The sequence below is a fragment of the Anser cygnoides genome, chromosome 4, assembly GCF_040182565.1.
Source record: "Anser cygnoides isolate HZ-2024a breed goose chromosome 4, Taihu_goose_T2T_genome, whole genome shotgun sequence".
NCBI lineage: Eukaryota > Metazoa > Chordata > Aves > Anseriformes > Anatidae > Anser > Anser cygnoides.
The window spans coordinates 27,851,462-27,876,822 of NC_089876.1; the positions used below are offsets into that span (position 1 = coordinate 27,851,462).

Below are 25,361 nucleotides of genomic sequence, written 5' to 3' on the forward strand. Positions count from 1 at the left end.
ATGTTGGTGTTCAAAAATAATTTATTTCTCTGAGATAAATCATTTGGTGTCCTCTTACAAAATTTTGTAAAATGCAGTTATTTGATCTCTCTACAGGGCCAGTATTGTTGGATGAGTTTGTGGAATGGTATAAAGGAAAACAGATGACGTAGGAGTTTAACTATGCACAGCCACTCAAGAGTCACTGTTACCACAGTTATGTCAACCATTAGCCATAAACTGCTATTTGTATCAAAGTGCATGCTGCTTTTCTTGCACTGCGTTCCTTTTGCAGGGAACTTTTGATGTTTGCTATTTAACAAGCTAGCTATGCTTGCTGTGTAGCATTGTTCTCTTTGAAGGCTGCTTTGCATTTTGTATTTACACTACAGATTGGTGAACTTGCCAGCGTCTTCACTGTGATTATGTGTATATTGCTGTCTAAATTTTGTATATGTGTATAAAAAAAGCTTCAACTAGGGATTATTTCTGCAGAAATGTATTGTAAAAATAATTTTGTGGCATATTTCTAGTCATCACTTACATGTTGAAACTTTAGTTCTTTTGCTTTTCTTTTGGTCTCAAATGTAGCATTTCAGAAAATGAAATGAACAGACTGCTTGGACATAGTTACGCTGAAGAACTATTGTCAATTTTAATGTTACTGTTTGAGATGCCATTTTCTGAGGGGAGAAGACATGCTGTGACTTTCTTCACGGGAATTCGCCAAACATAACCTATTGCTTAATAGGAGTGAAACGTTGGTGTCTTAAAAAAAATCGTATATATATATATATAAATATTAAAACACTGTAATAGTTGTATATGCCACAGATGATTTCCATTTGAAGAAAAAAGTGACTTTTTAATGTTAAAACTGCAGTAGTCATTACAGGTACAAATGAACAAATTAAAGTACCTTTTAAAAATGGGTTTTAGACTTTTGTAAATTGCCTTTGGCATACTCCTTTTAATTTTTGGTGTACCAAGAGTGTTTGGACTGTGTTGCAATATAGTGAAATTTTAAAGTTCTAGGTAAAATTAGTGGTCTGGGGAATAGTCTGCTCACCCCTAGCACATAGGTAGTGCAGATTTTTTTTTATTTGTAATATTAGTCTTTCCTACGGTCTCTAACTTTGTGTTTGAGTAATTAAACCTATTAGATTGAATAGTTAAAACATTACTTTTTCTTTCACGCTGGGGATTGAAATTTCCTAGCAGAATGTCCATTGCAGGCAATGGGCACGTTAAACACCAGCATTGCATGACAGTACTTTTTTCTTAGGGACCACATACATCCTATTTTACTAATTTCCTTATTTGTATAGGAGAGTTCTAGTGGTAACTCTGGAGAAGATGAGCGAGTGGAATGATGTTTAATTTCTGTACTTTTCTCCCATTGTCTTTGCCTTACCATTCTTTATTAAAAAATGTTAGTGTTGATTTTTATAAATAGGTTCTTGAAGTATCCGGTGCTACTAAACTTTGAGTCCTGAGGATTTAGTGAAATGTTCCCTATTCATTCATGGAACATTTAACAAAAAAGGGCCAGTGGATGTTTTGGAACAAAGAATAACATTACTTTTCTGTAGAAATACTTGACAAGGTATTGGCTGTTTTGACAGTTCTTCAGAATGCAATCTGGGGCATTGGGGGAGAGGATGTGTCTTAGGTTGAATGTGAAATTTTCAGCTGTACTGAAGGTCCTGTTCTATTATAACTGAGTTTGGGAACAACTGTCATTAACTTGACTACTTTCAGGACAAGGTCTAGTTTAGCAAATGCTCATTCGTCTGCTGTCCTGGACTGGGAGGTTGTACCTGTGCTATGGGTGGTCAAATTCTGTTCAAATCTGTGTTTTGTTGTTGACGGTTTTTGTTTGTCAGACTAAGCTGCCAAAGACAAAAATTGTTTGTGTGTATTTGTGTATATTTGTATATACATGAATATACAATCTGTATACATATAGAAATCCCAGAATTTCAAGATGCTGATGAGAAAATACTACTTTTCCTCATGAAATATTCATGTCTGGATTTCCATGACACTAAATAAATAGCATTCTTTAAAGTTGGTAGTGGTAAAACATACATAATCATTGCTTTTTCTTGTCCTAATAAACATAACCTTAATTCCATGTTGGATGCCAGTTTGCACAGGAATTTAATTCATTGGAGTGCAGCATTTAATGTTTACAATAAGCCTCTTACTAAAACACACGTTTTATTGAGACTTCTGATGTAAATGTGTATATTACCATGGTATAACCATAGTAAATATCAGTGGAGCTGCTGGTTTAGTTTTTAAAATAATTAACTTAGAAGCAATATAACTCATAACATTAGGCTAAATTGTGTTTGCTAAAATTTTAAGTGAAATACTGGAGTTGTTCTTAAAAGTTAGGCTAGTTACTGACTCTAGAACACTGTTTAGCACAGATTGGCTTGAATACTGCTAAAATACAAGGTTTGCCTAAAAAGGTTTGGATGGCACAAATAATTTGACTTCCAGTAAAGGAAGCAAGAGCCAAAGACACTTTTAATCTATTATTTTTATAGGTGTAATTTTCACATAACAGGGTCAACAGAAATCTCTTCAGTTAAGCAGATGTTCTTTTTCCAAGTTTGCTAATGTTTAGTGGAATACAAAATTTGACAGTGAAGTAAATAGAGGAAAACAAAGCTCAGAAAGTATTCATGCTGTATAAACAAACTCTTCTTTTTTTTTTTCCTTTGGGTAAAAGTAATTTGGAGTGATGGAAAGGAAGAATGTGTTCAGAAATGGATTAGATACTGCAGATATTATCTTCTGCTTGCAACCAAGATGAATCTGTAGTCTTCAGGTGGTTTATAACAAGTAACTTCATAAATCACAAATCCAAGCTGACAACTTACAGAGACCGAAATGGACTGAAACAGACATGTATGGCTTGATAACTGTCCCTGTGTTACTCATCCTTCTGTTTTTGCTGTTTGCTGACCGGCAAAGGAGCCTAACATTGCTAGGCTTGTATTTTGCTGAAATTCCCTCTAGTTTTTAAATAATTGTGGAAATTTAACTAAGCCACTCAGTTTACCTTGTATTTAATACAAGTTTGGTGTTTGCTTTTTTGTCTGTTACACTGTAATATAATTGGTGTCTCCCCCACCCATTTGAATAATAATATCCAAAACATCCTGATGCCTTTAACAAGATACCAAGAGGTCATTCTGGCAGAAATGCCACAAGTCTTGTGCTAATCCTTCTGGGGTAATATAACTGCACTTATAGCAGAAACTTGATGGTCTATGCACAATCCATGCTTGGTATTGGGAAGAAATAAAGTAGAAAGCCAGTTATTCAGAGGAAAACAGCATCCAGAGACACTTTAGGTTGATAGATGACAAACATTTGGAGCTCTTTACTATTCAAATAACTGTAGAGAATATTAGTAACAGAAACATTTCACAAATTAAATTTGTGTATATTTCATTTTACAGCACGATAATATAATTTTAAATATTAATTTTAATTCTTAAGAAATGTGAGGAGGATGGAATTTTTTGGAATTCTTTATGTATGTGAGCTTTCATCTGAAACCTGTTTAAGGTTGCCTTTAAGCCACAATAAATATTTGTCACCTTTGTGTGGCCTTTTCTGACATGTAGAGGACTGGAGACTTGCCCCATTTTATCACAAATACATTTCATTTCATCACAAATACACTTGCACAATCAAAAGTAGTTTTAGCTCATTGTTACTGGGTTAATGTTCCTAAGTTACCTTTTTTGGAGGGCAAAAAACATGGATTTCAGTTGTGTTAGGGTTTTCCCAGATTTCTGTTGACTCCTGATCACAAGTCTAACATTGAATACTCTTGAAGTTCATGTAGACAGCTTTAAAGGTTAGCTTGTGCCCTGCTTTTAATTATAACTGCTAAAATACCTCTTTATAAGCCTTATATTTTATCCTTTCATATTGCTATAAAAGAGTGTAGAATCCAGCCACCAACTAAACAGTTGTCTGTAACTGAGACTGAAACGTGGGGTTGTTTTTTAGTATTTTTCCCCTATGTGTGTGTATGTGTGTTGTCACCAAATAGTTCTCACTGACACTGCTGTTGTAGGAACAGCAGTTAACCTGTAATTGTGAATGCTTTATGTCTTAGTTACTTGGATATTACATAAGGTGTGCTAAACTCCTGTGACTCTCAGCCTAGTGAAAATACTGTTACGCCATCCAGCATGAGTTCACCTGGTTGATTTTTAGGTCTTTGCTGGTGTTGATGTAAAATGGCATCTCACAAATAAACAGTATTTGTGCTGGTTTCAGAAACTGACTTCAGGTTTTTCTGTGCTCCATACTTCAGAAATTCTTTTATGTGAATGTGCCTGACCTCAGCTGGCGACCTTTATAATTTAGCAGCAGAAAACTTCTCTGGGCTGAAAAATTCCGTTAAAAGAGAATATATGCAATCACATGATCTTTATTCTCAATATTACAGCAAATCAAATATTTAAAACACTTTGGAAATGGGCATGTTTCATATGGGATGTGTGGGTATAAAAAATATTGTAATACAAAAGTTTTCAACAAGAGGCATTCGTGCTGAAAATGACTGTTTATAAGACAAATTTTTTAAAAGCATCTTTGTTACTTGCTTATCTTGACATAGGGTTTTGACACTCTTCCTGTGACATCCTGTTAGAGAAGCCAATGAAATATGATCTGGATGAGCAGACGGTGTGGTGGGTTGAAAACTGACTGAACAGCTGGGCTGAGAGCGTAGTGATCAGTGGTACAAAGTCTAGCTGGAGGCCAATAACTAGTGGGGTGTTCCAGGTCAATACTGAGGTCCACTCCTGTTCAGCATCTTCATTAATGATCTGGATGATGGGGCACAATGCTACCCTCAGCAGGTCGGCTGATATACTAGATGGTCATGCTGATTTCTACAGGGACCTGGACAAGCTGGAGAAATGGGCTGATGGGAAGTTCCTGAAGTTCAAAGAAGGGCTTTGCAAAGTCCTGCACATGGGAGGAGTAATCCCAGGAGCCATCATACTGGGAGCAGACTGGCCAGGAAGCAGCTTTGTGGAAAAGAATCTGGGGGTCCTGGTGAACGTCAAGTTGAACGTGAGCAATGCTTTTGTGGTAGAGAAGGTATCTTAGGCTGCATCAGAACTGTTGCCAGCAGGTTGAGGGAGGTGATCCTTCTACTTCATTCAGCACTGGTGAAGCCACACCTGGAGTGCTGTGTCCCGTTCTGGGCTGGACACCCCAGAGAGACAGAGGATGAAGAGAGTTCGCTGAAAGGCCACTACGATGATGAAGGGACTGGAACACTGCTCCTATGAAGAAAAGTTGTTAGAGCTGAGGCTGCTCAGCCTGGAGAAGAAGGCTCAGCAGATGGGGAATTTCATCAGTATGTTCAAATACACGAAGGAAGGGTGCAAAGAGGAGGGAGCCAGGCTCCTTTCAGTGGTGCCCAGGGATGGGACGAGAGGCAGTGGGCACAAAGCGGAACACAGGAGGTTCCCTCTGAACATCAGGAAGCACTTTGTTTACTGTACAGGTGACTGAGCACTGGCACAGGTTGCACAGAGCTTGTGGAGACTCCCTTCTTGGATATCTTCAAAAGCCCCCTGGACGTGGTTCTGGGCAACCTGCTGTGGGTGTCTCTGCTTGAGCAGGGCTTGGACCAGGCAGCCTCCAGAGGGCCCTGCCAACCTTATCTCTTCTGTGATCTTGAAGATCTGAAGCGTAAATTCCATCTTGGAAGAGAACACCAGTCTAATAGTATTTGAATGTGGTAGTATTTATATCTGAGGCTCTGTTCGTGACCTCAAATACTCATGTTTTCCTTAGCATTTAGCAGAGTTTGTCAATTATTTGACTTGTAATGGGCTGTTGAGTTGACCTTTTCAAAGCAAAAGTGGTAATATCTGAGCAGAACAATAGAAAAGCTGCTAGCAATAAGACATGAAAATTGCAGCCCAAATGTCTCTAGTACATTCACGACTTTAGTTTTTAAAACAGCCATTAGTTAATCTTCCTACTTAATATGGAATATTGGCTGCAGAATTCCAAATCTGGTGGTGAATAGGAAGCATACTTGTAAAGCCTGACAAAGAGAATAAAGGAAGAGGCTTACACCCTGTAAGAAGGGTGTGCCCAAACTATTACCAAAACAGTCAGCTCTTTGTTCTTCATTTGAGAATTCATCCAGCATAATGCTGACTGCTTTTTTATGGGGCCTGTTCTGTGACTTCATTTACTTGCTATCAGTTGTGGTAGTAACTTAAAACTTAACATGAACGTGATTCTTTTGGCACCTGAAGTTACTGATGAAGCTAAAGAAGTTCCAGCATCCCTAGAGCAGTTGCAGTTACGCCTCTTTGCAAGCATAATTTCTGTGCAGGAGGAAAAAAAAAAACAAACACAAAAAAAAACACAAAACAAACTTGTGCCTGTATAATGTACATTTATACTGCTATAACTGCAACTGTTTTTGTACTACAATAAGTATTATAGAAAATGTTGAGTGACCAAATGAGCTAAATGAGGAATGTTTTTAGTGCCAACAAGATATGGCTGATTGACAACAGCTGAAAGGTAAAGAAAAGTGAATGATGGTAGAATCTCAAAGGGATTCAGTGGGGGGGATTGTGTACCTTTTGGGTACTGAAGGGCCTGGAGAAATAGGGTGAAGGGGAAAAAAGAAGAATGTTGAAGGCACACAGTATAAAGAGTATTGGCTGGAAGCCACAGGAAATATATAAGGTTTTGTATTATTTCTGAGAGCAGTTGCTAATGATGTGAGGAACTAATAGGAGGAGAAGGAGGTGAATATTTGAGTTTGAATGAATAGGTGATGATAACAAGTGTCTGCAGTGCTCAGCAGCAAAGCAAAGGTGCAAGATTTAGACAGAAATGTGAAGGCAAGTTTCAGACAACATCAACAATATTCTGACAGTAGAATGAAATACTTAGTCACGTTAAAAATTCCTTCATGAAGGAGTAAATTTATTTTCTTTGTGGATGTGATGAGGACAGCAGATAATCTTTTTTTTTTTTTCATGTAGCTTTATGGCACAAAGGAAGGCTTAGAAAACCTGCCGCTCCTCATAAGTAGTATACTGTATGTATTGCTACTGCAGCTTTCTGGTCAGAAAAAAAAAACAACACATTTTTTTCCAATATATATTTTGAAAGCTGGCTGAACTGTAGTAGAAGCACCTGACAAAATACTCCTGCATTTGCAAAGGTGGTGGAGTTTAGAGACTTCTAATCCAGAAATTTGGTTCAAAAAAGCAGAAGACGGTAAAATATCCTCTTTCATGTATAGCGGGATTCCAATAGGAAAACACAATAATAGCAATAATGTAATAATTTCAATGTTACATTTATTTTAGACAGAGAAATAAAACAGTGCATATCAGTGAGAATTTCCGAAGGAAAGCAGTATCTTCATAACTAGAATAAATAAGAAAGTGATTATATACTATTACTATAACTCAGCAAAACTTTATTAACACTTAGAACTACTGAGTAGTTTACTCATTTGAGTATCCTAGAGTTGTTTTTCATACCCCCTACCCGTTTTTATTTTTTTTACACACAAATACCCTTGTAAGCACAAGCCCATAGTATCTGGTTTATTTGTACACAGATGTCTGTGTTAGCCTGAATTACCCTTTGGAGTCAGGGCTTTTCTAAAACAGATGAGTCCAGGCTTTATACATCTCAGGGTTAGGTCTAGTTCCATACCTTGTTTTTCTGAAGTTAGAGGCGGATAGTTGTACTGACAAACGACAAACAGAGAGAAAAACCCGTGGTATTCAAGTTATTAAAAGCCAGAGAACTTCATTCTAAGACACAGACATTTTTGCACCTGTTGTATGACGAAAAACCTGCAAGAGCTTGTTGTTACACTTCTGTGTCTGAACTACTGCACTCTGTTCTGCTTTGCAACATGACTGCAAATCCATCAAATGCTCTTTTCTTCTTAGCAAAAAACTGGCCCTGTCTGGTCTGAGATTTTGGAATGAGTTTTTCACTTGAATGTGGGAGGCTGACAGCTGTTGTATAATTGTTCTTCAGTCCTGTCAAAGTAGTGCCATCCTCCTTCTCATTGGAATCAGTGTTTCTGGAGTTTCTGTCTCCTGGACTCTTCTGTGGGAATGAGCTGTGCTGTAGGCTTCCATTAAAGAAACTGGATGGGACTGATAAGGAATACGGATTCTCTTCACTCGGATCCAACTGGAAATACTTTCCTGTGTTGAAGACTGGCTCTGTTTTCCCAGAAGATTCAATATGCACCAAACCTGCCATAACACTGCGAGGCTGCATTTCTTCAGGAGAGCTACAGTTGGTGCTGTCCTGTAATTCTATGTGTTCGTCATATTCTTCTTCATTAAAACGTCTTTGCATTTTGTCTTCCCAAGTCTTAGTTGTGTTCACATGCTCACCCTGTGGTAATGAGTCTTCTTTCTCAGTGATAAACTTAAAAGGTTCTTCGGTTTTGTCTTCCATCGGGGATTGAAGAGGTGATTCATTGCTGCTTATGCTGGCATGCAGGACTGCTGCTTTTTTAACAGTTTCATTCAAACCAATATCAATGGGAGTAGAAGTAAAATAATTGTTCTCAGATGTACTGCTGTTTTGTCTTAATGTAACGTCCCCTTCATCACGATCACTTTCGGAGGAACTCCCATCCGTGAGCTCTTCTGTGCTTACCTCTGGAGCATGCTCTCTCCGTTCAGTGGGACTGGATCTGAGGAAATACTTTGCTCTAATGGGAAACTGCAGCTGCAAGTCAGCATCCCCAGGAGTATTTTCTGTATCTCTTGCATACAAGGGAAAAGGTTTTAATGAAAGTAACGTGTTACTAAAGTCTGTGTCATGTTTGCGGGGAGAATCTAAAATAGAGTTTTGTACTGTTGACTCTTCATTGGTAAAATAGTCACATGTTTCAGAAACTTTTTGACTTGAACCAACTGAGTCTGAATCTGACATGTTTACACGATCACTATGTTTATCAGTGTCAGGTGATGCTGCTTCAGGCTTGGTAGTATCTGACCCATAGTAGTGATGTAGTAGTTGATAGTATCTGACCCCATCAGTAGCGTTTTCAAGATTTACATTGTGCTTGTCTTCATTTTTTCCAGCATGCTGAAGTTCAGCAGCAATGTTTGGATGCTCTGGCAGTGCTGAGCAATAAATGCTTCCCTTGTCTGTAGCAGCTTTTTCTACTGACGGCTGAGGGGCTGGCAGGCTGCTGCTAGCACCAGGTTGTTCCAGGTCAAAATCTTCTAAGGAGCTCCCATCACTCATTGTGAACGCAGTCCCTTCATCTGAGGAACTGTCACCGAAGAAATCTGCTAAATGACCTCGTTCGTTAGTACCTTCTATCGTACGGTTGTACTGTGCATGAGGAGAGTTTTCTGTTTTTTGGTAGTCACTTAAATTCTCAGTCTTTGTATCTTTCATACAGTTCCTAGATAAAATAAAGTCTCCTACATCACTGGTTATATTTATATTGCTATTTAGACCAAGTTCTTCATCACATCTTTGCTTTCTGGGCATAAATTTTGCTGTGCCTAGGGGTTCATTATGTGAAGTGATACCTTTTCTTTCAGGAGAGTTTGGTGCGGGCTCTGTAATTTCAGAGTGCAGCTGCTCAGCGTTGTTTCTCACCTTGCTGTTCCTAGAATCCTGTGCACTTGTGTGGGATTGTCCTCTGGGAAGTGGAACGCCAGTTTCTCTTGCGCAGGATAAATCTGAATCTGAAGATTCGATGTGAATCGAGTAAATGTCAGCATTCGTTCTGCTGGGTATGGGAGGGAGCCTGCTCTTCTCTAAATCTTCATAATTTGCATGTTGTGAGTGTTCCCATAATGAAGTGTCATTGCTTATTAAGTTCCTTGGTGTTCTTTCCTTGTCGTTTTTGTTATCTGTCCTTGCAGAAGGTTGTCCAAAGTTTATGTATTCGGAATTGCTGGAATTAGCTTTGATGTCTGAAAACACTGGGTCTTTCTTCACGTTAATCTTCTTATTGTTTTGGTTGGGGTACTCTTCAGCATTCGGTGCGTGCAGCATGCTGTCAATGATACACGCATACAAATGATCAGTGTCTGTAGGAACAGTGCGTGCGCGTTTTGAAGAATTCTCATAAATAGCAGACGGGTTTTGCTGCCTGTTTGGGGGTTTGCGTACATAGCGCTCTCTGCTCAGGGTTTCATCTGAAAAAGCTTCATTGGAATAAGTATGTTCTGAACCTGTACTTTTGTTTCTGCGCATGCACATCCACAGGCGCACAAGGTAGGGTCTAGCAAAAACACCCAGGCAAAAAGCACAAAAAAACGTAATGAACACGGAGAGGCAGATGGCCAGGGTAAAGTCTTGCTTTGTTCTTTCTTGTCTAAAAACAGGGTTAGTGTCCCGGGTTTTTCTAACCAAAGACGTTGAAACCCGTTCTTTCACCTGTACGCTGTAGATGAGATATTTCTTCTTTGTTGTATTAAAAATACACATATATAATCCTTCAGCAGTTTTTTCGGCATTGTGTATTACTAAACTGCTCCTTTTATCCAGTGTCATGTGAGGAAGACTACTTTCCTCTGAAATCCTGCCTTTAGGTGTCCACCAAGAGACTCCATTGCCTGAAATAAAAGAAAACACAAATGAAAACGTTTTTAAAAGTAGAGGATACTTGGCCTGCAGGGGCAGGTTATTTGTATAAAGTGGTACTCTGACCTATCTGTGATAATTTTAATGTTATTTTTATAAAAATCAATTTTCTTTTTATCCATAGTTACTTGACATTGTGCCAAGTATCTGTCAAACCATCTGCGTTTTTTCTTTACATTTATAATACAGCACACGTGGTGTCTTAATAGCAGACTTCCCAAGAAAACTGGTGTGGGTGAGGGAGGAAGTCACTGAAACGATGTACGGTCTTGGTCCCGCTAGAAACTGCTGCTGGCTCTACCCTCTCACGTGCAAATACACTTTCATTCCATTCTGCAGTGACTGAATACTAGAAACAATATTGTATCCGTCTCATTTTTCTACATTGACCCAGAATGACTGCCCCACAGCTATTAAATCACAGTAAGAGGAAAGCCTGTTCTGTCCTTTGTTGCATTCAGTAAGCAATGTAGAAGTTTATATACTACATACTGAAATTTGTGTATGATCGGACGTTAGTGTCACTTACTAGTTTAACGTTACAAAGGAGATGAAGGCTGCTTTGGGAACTAGAACTTATACATATTCTGCTGTAATACTTTCTACTTAATTAACTGGCACGTTAAATTCTTGTTCAATTAGTTTTAAAATAGCATCCTTAGAAATCCACTTTTCAAACCAGATTTCTTTGATCATTTTGCATGCATTTGGACATCAGCAGCAGATAACGGACAGAGTCCCTGTTTCACGTACCCCCTGTGTTGTCCGTGTCACAGCGTAGCACTGATGTCTGCCCTGCTGGGATTGCAGCCGTCTTGAACAAAATGCCCTCACTGCAGTTCAAATGGAAACTGGAAAGGTACAGTACAGGTTTCTGGGAGTTGTTGGCAGATTTACTGTGTGAAGTACTCATTTTTTTCCTCATGGAGTCAGAAAGAAAAGGAATTAAATGTTTGAAAGCATTCAATCTGCAGTTAAACATCCAGGAATTACTTGACAAATCCACTTCAAGTTGAAAGATGTTCAAGTGGATTATTATCTGCGGTAGGATGGTTTTCAGAGCATTTTCACGGAGATCCACGACCTGTGTGGAAATAATTCATTCAAAGTTAATTTGATAAGCCTTAGAATGGAGTCTGAATTGCAATAGCAACAATAACATTTATTTTAATAAACAAGCATTTGAAAGAAATAGGAACAATACATCTGATTAACATTTCAATAATATTGCACTAAGCTTTTTGATTTAAACAAAAAGAAAGGACTGGGGTACGTTTAGTAGTCCCTTCATTGCGCACTACGTTTCTGTGACTGGGAATCTGCAGGGCTTGCACCATGGGGTGCCTCCTGCGTGATGTCCCTGGGTGCAGGAGAGCAGCCTCCTCACGGGATTTTTCAGTTGTGAAGATGTCCTGTGTTTTCCATGACTCTCTAGCCTCCTTGGAAATAGCCTCTTCAGCCTTATTTCCTCTGAAACTCACGTGTAATTCTTTCTCGACTTGGCTGCGCCAAAGTTGATAAGGGCCCGTGACAGCATTTTAGGGCTTTGTGTTTCTTTGAGAGTGGAAAGGGTGTGTGTGGGTGTGTGTGGATGGGTGCGCGCGCACACGGAAGGAATGAGGGAAGAAAAGGAGGTGTATGTTTATGCCAGTTATAGATGGGTTTGTGGCATAGTTAAGTGGGTAATTTTGTGGTTATATTTTGCATGTTTACAAGTGTGTGTTCCTGAATATACAAACAACTATTTACATGCAAATGTTATTTAAACTATTTGCGTTCATTCATAATTTTATACTCTTATCATAATCAGACCAATATAATTGTCACTGAATAGTTGATTATTAACAATCTTTAATGGTGATTAGCAGAAAACATAGAAACAGTTGTAATGTTGCAACCTGTAAGTTGTTGAGACCCTGGAAGGCATCTGGATGAATTGTAGTTATCTTGTTGTTTCGTAGGTAGATGGTTTTCAGCTGTGAGCAGTTCTGAAAGTCATTCAGGTCAATCCGTAGTATGCCGTTGAATGACAGACGGACAGACTGTAAGGATTGCAGCAGTCCTAGCCCTAGGAAGAGCAAAATCATTTTACATTTTATATTCTTGTGTTCCTGGGTGTGCCAAGTAGCTTTTAAAAACTTTTTGCAAGGAAATTCACTCTGTTACTGTCTACTGCAAGTAGTGGCTGCAGGCTTTGATTTATCATGCCTTTTCTGTTGAACAGGTATCCCATCCTAAAAGTTGTATAGCATCAACAGCAGGCATTTTAATGTATACACAGTCAGAGCTTTTTTAATTCACGTGTCCATAAAAGCAGTAACATTCCTTCATGCTGTGAAAATCATTTTGACTGGTCTCTGTACTCTGAGCACGCTACTCTGGAGACTTAGAGGTGTGGAAGGAGAGGTGCGTGAAAAGGTGGAATATGCACAGTTTATAAAATACAAGTATGTTAACTGCAAATAAAAGATGGAAATACAGAAGGTGATATGATTTCTCCTATTCGCTGCCGGCTGCACATTCATGCACGTTTCTCATATGGGGGACTACTTGAACCATATTCATGGGACATATGTCTGACTGAAAACAAAAGCACGTTGTTGCTTGTGCCTGTCTGCCTGTGAATTCAACGTGTCAGTATGTTTTACAGCATATCCTAGTTACGACAGCATCTGTCTTGCATAACTAGTTCTGAATGCTAGAGATCCCTTGTTTTTCTTACACGCTGCAGGGAGCCCCTAAAGCTCTAGCCTGCAAGTTCCAATGGGAAGGCAGGCACCTGAATGCTCAGCGTCACCGGAGCTTTGTAACACCTACACGTCGCTCTCAAGTGGTTTCTGGTCATAGAGCATTGCTGAGAAGCTGCTACTTCTTAAAAATGTTGCCCTTGGTGCCATGCGGTTTATAGGAAATCTGTAATTCCTGTTTGCTGTTCTGTTTGCTGAGTAATTGATCTCCGGGTTTGTTGTGGAAAGCAGAGAGAGTGATTCATTCCTGCTGTAAAGCTGGAGGTAGCTGATAGGAAAGGCGTTCAGACGTGCTGGCAGTTCCATCAATTACTCCTTGTACCTGGATGAAGAATGGTAGTTCAGATGCAGCCCTGAAGCTAAAGTTATGCCAGAAGTACGCAGTGATATGGCACCGGCAGGTAGCAGCCTGATATCTGGAGCGTCAGCTGTGAGAAGGGTTGCTTTATGGCCCAAACCCTCTGCTTTAGGTTTGTGTTTTCTTGAAGAGCCTCCAGTATGAGAGCTTTGAAACCAGAATACTGGTGAAGTATTTTGGAGAAGGAAGATGAAGTTCTGAACATGCATTTAACTGAGTGTGGGATTTAAGCACTACTTGAAGTGTAGTGGTACGATGCACAGCAATTTGACTTTTAAGATCTAAAAAATAAATTTTGACTCTCAGAGAAAAAGGTTGATCTATGAAAAGGAGTTATATTTAGCTGTCAGAACAATCAAATCTGCATCAGTGTATTTTACAATACAAAGTTTTTATATTTTCTACATGGGAGCCTTACAGATGCTGCAGAAAAATGAACTGAAAGTTTCCTGCATGGCAGAGAATTACTTAGTGTCAAAAAAGACGAGGAATGACAGAACTTGCAGGACCCTGTGTAATTACTCCCTTCCAGTTTGTTTGATAGGTGTGGTTGTTTTGTTTTCTCCTGGTGTTTTCAAAGTCTAAAGCTAATTAATCTGATAGTATCAGGGACTGACTAAATACAGCAAACAGTGTGTAGGATAGCCTTGCTTGTACTGCAGCTTTCACTTCATTTAAACACTTTTTGGACAATGTGGATCTTCTGTTTATGAAGATACAGACCATCATAAAGGCTGTGATGCCTAGCATGCTTCAGTTACTAAGAAACACTTCCTAAAAGGTTAGCAAAGCCGCAAAGCCTTAAATCCTTCTCTTATTAATAGAAGGTGTCACTTTGGCTGGGTAGTAGCAAAATTGCTTTGACTGAACAAAGCATTTTCCTGTATTTATGAAATACCGAAATTGGAGCAAGTTTCATTTTAAAGACTATCGACTTTCTTCTGAAGAGTAGTGTGAAATTCCTTATCTGAAAAGGATAGATGTTAAGGTTCATGACTGACTTATGAAGACGGGTGTTTTTCCAAAGATCCTTATTTCCTGTTCTATACAAACAAGGAAGATTATTCCTGTGCCTCTCGGAGGAGAGATTTTGCTTATACCTGACTGACATTAAGTGTTATGATTGCTAAGACTGTATTTGCATGCAGGTGAAATTTGGCCTCACCTTAAACGTAACTAAATGAGACAGTCATATTCTAAATTCAGTAACACGTACCATATCATATCCACAACCAACTTACTCCTTGGAGTGAGATCCGTAAAGATTTTGAGATGCTTACCTCTTGGAACTGCATTGAGATGATTTCTTTCAGCCGACAATACTTTCAAAGCAGGCAGGAAGTGATGGACCTTTCCATATGTTTCAGATGCACACGCAGCTGTAGGTATGTCTAGCGTGAGGGTGTTGATGGAATTACCGTTGAGGTTTAGAGTTTCTAGAACGGGTAAATTTCTAAAAGCAGTTACGGAGAGTTCAGAAATCAGGTTGTTACTGAGATTCAGATGTTTTAGCATCCAGTCTTCATTTCTCCCGTTGGCACACAGTAAAGTTGTAATGTTGTTGTAACTTAAATCAGCTGTTATTGCTGTTTGTGATATATCTTCTGGAATAGCAGATAGTCCAGTAAAAGAGCAATTCACTGAGAACTTCCCATCCCACCGGCAGTCTGAATGGTGATGTGCATTAAGAAGCTGCTGTGACTTGGTTCCCACTGATCCAGGAATGTTAAAGTAAAGGACCACAGCTACGACACTCAAATGAAGGTTATCCATAGTATCTATATATAAGATGTGAAATTATGGTAAGTTCAGCATAACAAGAGTCCAAATAGGGAGGCGGAAATACTTGGACGTTAAAAAAGTCAACGCTGAAGAGACACCCAGACCATTACCAGTGTTCTGTCCCAAACATACAGTTTTGGCGTGTTAGATATTTTTCAAAAAGCAAGTTCAGAAATTGGTAAGCTTCCCCCTCCCTCCACCTCTCCCAAAAAACAATCCAAACCTTCTCTTTCTTTTCCAGCCCTTCAGGCAAGAAACGCAGCTTCTCAGGTACTCCCAACCTAAACACAGTAGAGACTTTTGAACTGTAACTTCAGGTATCATATGCAATTACCGCTGAGCAAAGTCCACTAGCTATATAATCCATGACGAACAGATGTGGAATGATATTCATACTTACAGTTAATAAAACACTAGTTTCACTGTCAATAAAACAACGTCTTTTAATCAGAGACTGTATTATTACAATAACACTTCTAAACCACAGCTGTGTCTTAGAATTCATTGTTTCATTTCAAAACAAAGATCAGAAATCCAATTGTCTTCCACCTATTGAAACAACAACCACCTTTACAAATGCTGAGAATTCATCACATGGAATTTCAGCATAACCAGTATGGTATTTTGACACAGAGCATGTAGAATGTACTTTTAAAAACAGAATCTCAAGTGCATCTGTGGGATTTAAATAAACAGTGTGCCACACAGTGTTTTAAATAAGCATTAAAAAATGTACTTTAGGCAGAAGATAAAGAACAAATTACTGCACAACACAGGGCATATATGATGTCAACATTTCTCAAACCGTATAATGAAGGCAACAAAATACATTAACACCACATGAACAGTGGCCAGCAGGTCAATAATTTATATCGTTTGGTATTTGTATGACTGGTTTTGCTACATTTGACTAAAAATCCACACCTCGAAATCAATTCTTCGGACCATGATTTGAAAGTACCTTTGTGACGCATCGTTCAACTGTTGCATATAGCATTTGAATAAGAATTCTTGATAACTACAGGTCAAGAATCCCACCCTAGCATGTAGGCATGTCAGTATTAACCAAAGAAGAGCTATAATGTGCTCTTTGTGAGTACTCGACTGAGGCAGTGTCTGTTATTGTCCAAATTCTATTTCAGCTTTGGAGGATGCTGCTGCTTATATTTATGTATACATGAATATGTACATGTCAGATATGTATGTTAGTGTTTACGTGTATATGCATAATATATGAATATAAGCAGCATTATATGCTGTACATATATATAATTTGCATATATATGTAAGTAAAGTTACAAACTGCCATTGTCAACTGAGTGAAAGTTCTGAAAATGTAACCATTTTATTTCTTTCTCCTAATTTAAACATGCTAATTGGGGTACTACTTAGAGCACCAAAGGTTTTTAAAAATCTTTATTGAAGTGATTGATAAAATATTAACTGCACTAAAACCATGAAGTTCATGAAGGCAGTATGCAAAACGTACCTTACTACTTTCTCGTAATCTTTCATGTGAGTAATTCAATGGCTTTTGCTGCATTTTACCCCATTTTTGTTAGACAGCTCCACTGCTGTCCACCCCCCAAAGCCCCAGCTACATAGCATCAAAATCTGTCTTTGCCTTTAACCAGTGAGGGAAACGTGACTCCTCTGACCTCCTGAGCAGCCTAACGCCTGACCTAAAGGTTCTCCGCCAAAAATCACGGCCACCCGTACACACCCTGCACCAGGACTTACTGACTTGTAGTAAATGCAGGAATTGGGACCTTAGACAGGAACTTCTTTGCAGCAGGAGCTGCTGACTTGTCCTTTTGTGAAATTCTGCGTACTCTAGGAGCTATAAAGCAAGGGTAGGTAATTTATATTCCTATAACAAATGACCAATTCTGAAGTTAATGTGTAACATTTGCACAGCTTTTAGGAAGAGAAGTGCGTGCTTAGCACTTAGTGTCAAAAACGTACTTGCAAAGTCACCTTTGTGGCCTTCATTATTAAGGTTGTTTGATTATATTGAAAAAAAAACACCACCCCCCCCCCCCCCCAAAAAAAAAATCAAACTGAAAAAGATACATGGGGGAAGGAGGAATCTTACAACGAGCTAGTCTATTTTTAATACAGACCACAACTTTTGCCTCTACAAAAGCAGTTCTAAGGCAGTAAGAGTTTTTATAAGGCCCCAGCTCACCCTAGACAGTTTCACTGTTGACAAATCCAGATACAAGTGCATTTCCTCTGCTGTAGCGGCATCCAGTACCATCACGTTTAGAATTGCAGACCCGCAGTTTAGCTTCAGAATTGAATTATCAGGTGCTCAGTAATGCATCAGTACTGACGTTCACAGGAAAAAGAGACCTTCGATGCTGCAGCATCTTAGATGCTGCTGCTGACGGTCATGCTTCAGATTATTAGCTGTTGAGTAATAGATTCGTACGCTGTTCCCATTAAAGCACCCAGGAAGACACTTTTTTGGGCACCAAGCAAATTATCAGTACATCTTTGAGAACGTACTTTATAATAAACACATTTTATAAATACTTCTCATAAATTAAGCAAGTGTAGAATCCCTAAATTCCACAGAGAGGATGGGAGCTCAAGCAACACTTTGGTAATTGCAACTTTCACTTTTACAGGCTAGACTATTTCAAAACTGAAGTTACATTCCCATGTTACTTTGCAAATATTATTTGTGCTAGCTTATTATTTTTTTTTAACTATGTGAACATAGATGACAGACTTAATGCAATATTATAATGTGCCATTAGCCAATCTGCCACCAGCTTTCTTTTAGTACACGTACAGTAATCCACATAATTTTGGGGGGAAGATCATTACAGCAACCTTTGGCAGTAAATGATGGGAAAACAAAAATTTGCCACTTCAGCCATCCTGTGGAAAAATCCACATCCAACAGTAAATAGACACTCCTGTTGAAGTACTTTAGATTGCAGTTGTGTTCTCAGCAATCCTCAAGGTTTTGGGATATAGGGCAAAAAATCTCTTTTAGGGGCAACTGAATCCGGACAAGATTGTTGCTAAAATCATGTTCTTTAAATGTATTCTACAGATCCCAATTCAAGAAGGTATTTCAGTGTGCATGTAAACTGAAAGCTTACTAAAACAGTGCCACTATTATGGCTAACAGGATGATGACATAATACTGTTGAACGTGAGTCTGTGCTTAAAAATAGTATGTAATAAACATTAGTATAAACTCCTGTAGAAACAGAAATCCTTGAAGGCATGCAGTTACTTCATACAAATATATGTAAACACAGAGAGAGCTCTCCTGGTAGTGCTTTCTGTTTTAGTGCGTGGCTCCACACGGATTGACAGACGTCTGACAACCCATGTTATGACCTGTCACTTGAACCTTGAACAGCGTTCCATCTGCACACATACAGAGCTTGAAGCGCAGCCAGTTACCATTGTTAAACTGTTCCCCGTAAGAAGAACTTGGCAGTCTCGATGGGCTGACCATCACAGTTCCATTCAGGATAATGCTGTTTTCCTATTAAGAGGGAGGAAAAAAAAGTATAACTTCTTAGTTAAACAAGGCAGACTGTTTTTAAAAAGGACAAGCTAGTTTAACCAATAAATGACATTTTTAAGATGGCTGTAGAAATCTACAGAATAAATAACATAGAATCATAGAATGTCTTGGGGTTGGAAGGGACCTTAAAGATCATCTAGTTTCACCCCTCCCTGCCATGTGCAGGGATGTCACCCACTAGATAGGTTGGGCATGGCCCCATCCAGCCTGGCCCTGAACACCACCAGGGATGGGGCATCCACAGCTTCTCTGGGCAACCTGTGCCAGCGCCTCACCACCCTCTGAGTGAAGAATTTCTTCCATATACGAAGGTTTCACTGTTTATACTTGTGAATAACACCCACCAGCTTCTCTATTATAGCCAATGTACTTTGCCATTCCAGTGGTAGATTGATACTGAGAGAGACAGTAGTAGTGCAGTAGACAGTTTTTCACTTTACAAACCTATAAGCAAATGCAGTGAATTTAAAAATATATATATGAAATGGGAATCAGTGTTTGAATTCATACGTGAAATTCATTCACATGTGAAATCTAAGTGCATTTTTCCCCTCCTTGAAACTTTTCCATCATTCTATACACTCTGTGTCGTTAATAATCTCCAGAAAGCTTAAGTGAATGCTGTGAGCCTTGCTGTGACAGTGCAGGAAGGCAGTGCTCCTAATTTTAGTCTCTGCTGCTCTGTCAAAGGTTGCTATCCACAATAAAGCCTCCAGAGGAGAATATGTATTCCCTTTGGTATTCATTTCAGTGCAAAGACCAATAGACCAATAGCTTACCTTAATTGCTTTGTGGGTTTTTAGCGTCTTACAGAATTAAATCATTGTTACCTAAAAACTACTGAACCACTAATTAAACGCTAAGTAATAATCTACCTTTTTAAAATTCTACTAACGCTGACTGCAAGTAAACTTTTATGCCTATTTTATATAAAATTTGAATCCATACAAAGCTACAAGAGTTTACTATCAGGTTGAATTTGAAACTAAGACATTCAAAAAAGGCTGTTTTGAAATACTTACTGCTTTAAGTTCCATGTTACCCCCCATTCGAAACTCAATGGTTTTGCCTGTGATGAAAACGCCTTCATTTCCACGGACAATAGCACGTCCATCAACCTTTATGTTTAGATCACTGGTTGCATTACTAGTAATCTAAGAATGTAAACAAATGAAAGTATTAGAGATCAATGAAAATGTACCACTTGGGTTTATCTAGGTAATTTTAATTACCTTAAGAATGTTACTCAAAAATTTAATAAAAAAACTTCAATGTATTTTATGCCCCTCTCACGTTATGCCTATGAAGCTTCTGCCCATTTGTTATTTTTTACATTTATGTCTATAAACATGGCTTACTTAATTTTGGAAGGTAAGTAAAATTGTTTGTTTGCATATTGTTTGATTGTGATTAAAATGATTTGTATGACAATTTCATGGGATGCGCAATTAACACTGCTAGCAAATGCAGGCTTCCTTGTAATAAGTGATTATGTAAACGTATTCTTCTCTTTTTATTTATCTATTCCTCTTACATATATAAGGATATAGTTGTTGTTTTTCTCTCCAGTGTTTACTGTTTGTTAGGCTGCAGAGATAACATGAAGAAGATCAAACTGAATTTTCTTTTTTGTTCCTGGAACACACAACCCTCTATAAAACCACCGATACTACTTTGCTAGTGTTACAAAACAGAATTGTGGGCACTGCTGTCTAAAAAGCCTTTATTATGAGTGATGTTATGAGTGCAAGAAATTTCAGTCTGACATTAACTGACACTTGACATATATGCCTGCCTACCAGTACGTAGGTTTTTTAGTTCTCTGATAAATCAAGCATACTTAATGTAGCAACCAAACTAAGAACACATTTAACCTGGAAGCCATGAACTAACACAACTCTTGTAATGCTGTGATTGTTCTCTACACTTCCACTCAGGCTTTTGAAATTCTGAGTGGACTAACGTTTATCTCCAATAGACGCATGAAGTTCTGGAAGCTACTTGTAGAAGTTCTTACCAGAAACAAGCTTTCCATATAAATTTTATTTCTCAAACAGTTATCCATGTACAAACAAGTGCATAAACGCTTGATAAAAAGTCACACGGGTTTTCTAATCCTGATAATGGAGCTAGCATAGTATTCCAAATGTCATACTCATGTAATAATGTCAGTTTCCATTCCTAATTTTTAGCATCAGTTACGTTTTCACAGCTGCATTTTTAGTCAAATTTCCAAATATGCTTAGAATTAGTATTTTTTTCCTTATTCTACAGCTAGGGCAATTCAGTAATTAGCTTTTAGAAAGAGTTTTGAAAGTTCAAAACGACATACCCTCTCCGTAGAGGCCTTTTGCACATTCAAGATTTTAACTCCATTTGGCAGATGAAACTCATGAGTTTCATAGTCTGTGCTGAACAGGGTGTTTTGTGTCCGGGGGTCAACAAATTCCATGCCAATATCACTGGTAATGGAAGTTTTGTCTTTTTCCACACTAAGCTTGGTTGTTCCTTGCTGAAATACAATCTGCAGAAACAGAGTATTTTAAGTTAATGATGTTTCAAATGTAATGTTTATTAATAATGCAAGTGCAATTCCATAGTGTTGCTCTCACACTTTCAATTCGCGATATAACTTACAGGCTGATTATTTCCAGTGATCACCAAATCTTCATTACGTCTGCCTCCTACGGTGCTTTTATATAACGGATGTATAACACCCATGTCAGAAACTTGCTTAAACCGCAGTAAGCCACTCTCATGGAACTCCATACTGTCACAGCCATTGGGACCGATTCGAATCACAGCCCAGATAACAAGTGTAATCTGAAAGAGAAACACACATTTTCAAAGATTACTTTGATTGCTTGAACAGTCTCACAATAAGTATTCTATGAATTAGATGTTTTATTTGAAGTAATTATTAATGCTAGCATTTAGGTGAGCTTTTGGTATGAATTTACTTTAGTGTGTGCAATTCCTACTGGAAACATCAGAATACCCGTAATTATTAAAAGCATTTTCCGTGATTTCTACACTCATCTGAAAAGGTAACTAAAATATTCATATACATAAATAAATAAATAAATAAATAAATAAATAAATATATATATATATAATTGAAATTAAATCATGTCCTTAATTAATCTTTGTCCCATTTAAGGGTAGCCATGGTATCATAAGCCAAACAAATTTCCTTAACAAAATATCTCAGCTTAGAATATACTTACTTTTGAACTACAAAAAAGCACCTTCTGATGTTCATGTCTCATTGCAAAAAAAAAATCCATTGCTTTTCTCTGATTAAGCAATAAAAATGTGGTATTAACAACAATGGAGGTTTCAAGTGCAGTGGCTGATTAATTCTGAATGCTCATGCGCTGCTCAGTTATAACACATACAATATTTCTGGCTTACCAGATTATCCCAAATATATTTGTACTGCACTAATAACGTTGCGCATTTGGTGTTGTTGAGTTCAGAGAAGGAAGAGTTTCAAGGTTCCTTCTCCTCTGTTTGATAAATTGTAGGTTCCTCATGGGACCATAATACTGAAATAATGATGACTAAAATGGTAAGATTCTTCTGTCTAATCCTGCTCAGAGTACAAAGGAGCAAAAAGGAGAGGAGTAAGATGAGAAATCTCCTTTACTGTGTTTTAAGTCCTTCTCAGCCATAGTGGAATAAGTTTTCTTTCTCTGATAAAAAGACAAAATAGACATCTTAACATTGCTTACAGCCTAAGTATTATACTCACAATCAAATTGATGACAGCCAAAATAAAAAGAAGAACAATCACACAGATAGCCAAGTTGCCTTTCCTGCCACGTAAGCCTGTCTTATGGAGACGGTCTTCATCAATTGGAATGTATCCAGCTTTAAAGTTACTGTTGTGCTCCTTATTAACGTTCCTTCGTTCTACAGCCTTCTCACGCATAGATTTCTTCACCGGCCCATTAGAACTTTGCTGTAGTACAAAGCATAGGTTAGCTGCTGTAAGGCATGTAAATCCACCAAAACGATCCACATGTATGTAAAAAAATACAAAATGGATTAGTGGATCTTATTAGATATCATATTTAGAATTATGTTATTGCAGTCTGCCACTATGTACTTATAATATACCACCGCTGCAATCTCCTCTAATGCAATGGCTAAAATTAAAATCCATGTATTTTCAGACAATTTGTAAATTGTTTTTATATCTCATTTTTATCATGACAGGAATTACAACTCTGCTGCAATACAAAAAAAATTAGCTGTAATGAACTTCATCAGGCTTTTACCTGTTGGGGATGATACGGAATACAATCCTGCAGGTCATGTACCAATTAAATAGGATTTTAGTTCCCTCCACACTAATGCAGGAGAGTCTTGGGGAGTCTATCAGAACATGCAGGAAGAAGTGTGGTGGACACAGCTTTTAAGTTGTTTTGATAGCACAAGGATTGCATTCAACTTCTATTATTTGCATGCAGTGTTACAAAAAATACTGTAAAGCTTCAAAGCTGACATGGGGAACTTGACCATCCTAGCTTTAACTTACTCGTTTGAAGTAATTAGATTGCAAAGTGTGCCCCTACGATTTGACAAGTTAGCACATAAAGGAAACTCTTTTAGGTATTCATTGGGAACAAAAGCCTGATGTATTTCCATAACTTTGTACAGTATTTTGTTCCACCTTTCCTGAATAGAGCAGGTTGCAATGTAAGGGTCCAGTTCTTTGAAGAAGGGGCTTGATCTTTTTGATGACAGTAGGTTTGTTCACCTGAAATTAATTCTGAAGCTGCACCTTATTGTAACTGCATGTGTACATACTGATGTAATGGGTAAAAATGTCTTCTAATTTGTTCTGTGGCTGAACAAGGAAATCGTATTGAGAAAGATGCTTGATCTAACAGATTTATGAAGGGCTTCCTCAGTGACATGCTTGAAGATGCTGTAACCCTACACAACTCACAATTGGTTCAGCAGGGAAATGGAGAGATGTCTGTACTCTGGGGAATAGGAACTTTTATACAACAGGATCGTAAGTATCATGTCCTGAGATTCCTGGAAAGCATCTGATGACCAGATAAAAATCAGATGTAGTATTTCACCCGGTAAGGCAGTACAACGGAAGACTGCAGCAGGACTGGGAGAATACTGCTGAAATGTTACTGCTGGATTGAGTGCTGGAACATCCACGCTGAGTGAACATCCAGTGCTTCCCGAGGCACCTGGGCCTAGGTGAGTCCCCACGGGAACCTGGGCCATCCTACCCGCTGACACCACAGGATTGCAGGTCCATGTACAGCCTCGCTCTTGCAAGAAGTCCTGTGGAGATCCGGGAGCTCTCAGAAGATGAGCCCCTGCACGGCTCTGATTTTTTTCTGGCTGCAGCTCACGTTGCGTTGACGGCATCCCTGTCCCAGCCTTGCAGCCGAGGGACGATGACAGCCAGCCCTTCTGACAAATTTAGCTTTCACTGAAGCACGCAAACTCAGATGCTGAGGCCGAGACTGAATTAGAGCTTATGTCTTATTTATACATCGCCACCGCGCTACCGTACTTGCACACGCTAGTTCGATGACTCACGCACCCGGTCTATTTATACTGACCAAGCAACTCACGGCTTTGAGTCACAAACTAGCGGCTGACACCTCCTCGCACAGAGCCGCTACGCTTCTGTGCAGAAATGTCACAACACCTCGCTTCGAAAAGGGAAAACATTTTTCCCTTTGGGCGGAACGGGACACGGCTGGGACGCGCCACCCGCTCCTTTTCAGGCGCTGCCCAAGCCTCGCTCCTCCTTTCCCCCGGCACCATCTCTCGTCACGTCCACGACAAAAAGTCAAGATATTTTTTTTTGGGGGGGGGGAAGACGTTTATTTGACACCGTGAGCCGCGCCCAGCCCAGCCCCTAGCAGCGAAAATGGCGGCCCCGCCCGAGGCCCCCCTCCCCCGGCGCGGCTCGCCCCGGCCCCCTGCCCGCGGGGACAGACCTGCTCCGAGGCGGCCGCCGCCATCTTCCTCCGCTGCCGCTGCGGCTGCCCTGGGCTCCCCCTGCCGGAGGGAGGGAAGGAGGGAGGGAGGCGGCGGCCAGCCCCGCTCGGAGACCCCCCTTCGCTCCGTGAGGTGAAGGTTTACGGCGAGCTCCCTACCGCCCCGCGCTGGCCGGCAGCGCCATGGCCCCGGGGAGGCTGCCTGCGGCGCCTCGCTGCTGTGTGCCCCGGCTCCGCGGAGAAGCACTCGGCAGGCTGGGGATTTTGGTCACTGGAATAAAAAGATGGCA

At 39.3% G+C, this 25,361-nt stretch overlaps 3 protein-coding genes across 24 annotated transcripts in view; 1 reads left to right on the forward strand and 2 right to left on the reverse strand.

Annotated features, from left to right (window-relative positions):
- DCUN1D4 (defective in cullin neddylation 1 domain containing 4) overlaps window positions 1-17,570 on the forward strand; it is a 52,950-nt gene extending 35,380 nt beyond the window's left edge. For 21 of the 22 annotated variants that reach the window (XM_048049969.2, XM_048049970.2, XM_048049985.2 and 18 more), the window contains one exon: window positions 97-17,570. In XM_048049969.2, the coding sequence (XP_047905926.1) occupies window positions 97-152 (56 nt within the window). In that variant the 3' untranslated portion in view covers window positions 153-17,570. Of the gene's footprint in view, window positions 1-77 lie in introns of all 22 variants that reach the window. The other variant, XM_048049971.2, reaches the window with a different exon arrangement.
- LRRC66 (leucine rich repeat containing 66) lies at window positions 7,348-15,528 on the reverse strand. The gene is made up of 4 exons (XM_013172747.3): window positions 15,036-15,528; window positions 12,549-12,718; window positions 11,404-11,734; window positions 7,348-10,622 (listed from the first exon to the last, which is right to left on the reverse strand). Exons 1-4 carry the CDS (start codon window positions 15,526-15,528, stop codon window positions 7,888-7,890), a joined length of 3,729 nt encoding a protein of 1,242 aa, XP_013028201.2. The 3' UTR covers window positions 7,348-7,887.
- Window positions 15,955-25,228, reverse strand: SGCB (sarcoglycan beta). Its single transcript, XM_048049968.2, has 6 exons — window positions 25,072-25,228; window positions 22,845-23,054; window positions 21,728-21,913; window positions 21,423-21,614; window positions 20,113-20,244; window positions 15,955-19,048 (listed from the first exon to the last, which is right to left on the reverse strand). Exons 1-6 carry the CDS (start codon window positions 25,093-25,095, stop codon window positions 18,845-18,847), a joined length of 948 nt encoding a protein of 315 aa, XP_047905925.1. The 5' UTR covers window positions 25,096-25,228; the 3' UTR covers window positions 15,955-18,844.
- Between the last annotated feature and the right edge of the window lie 133 nt (window positions 25,229-25,361).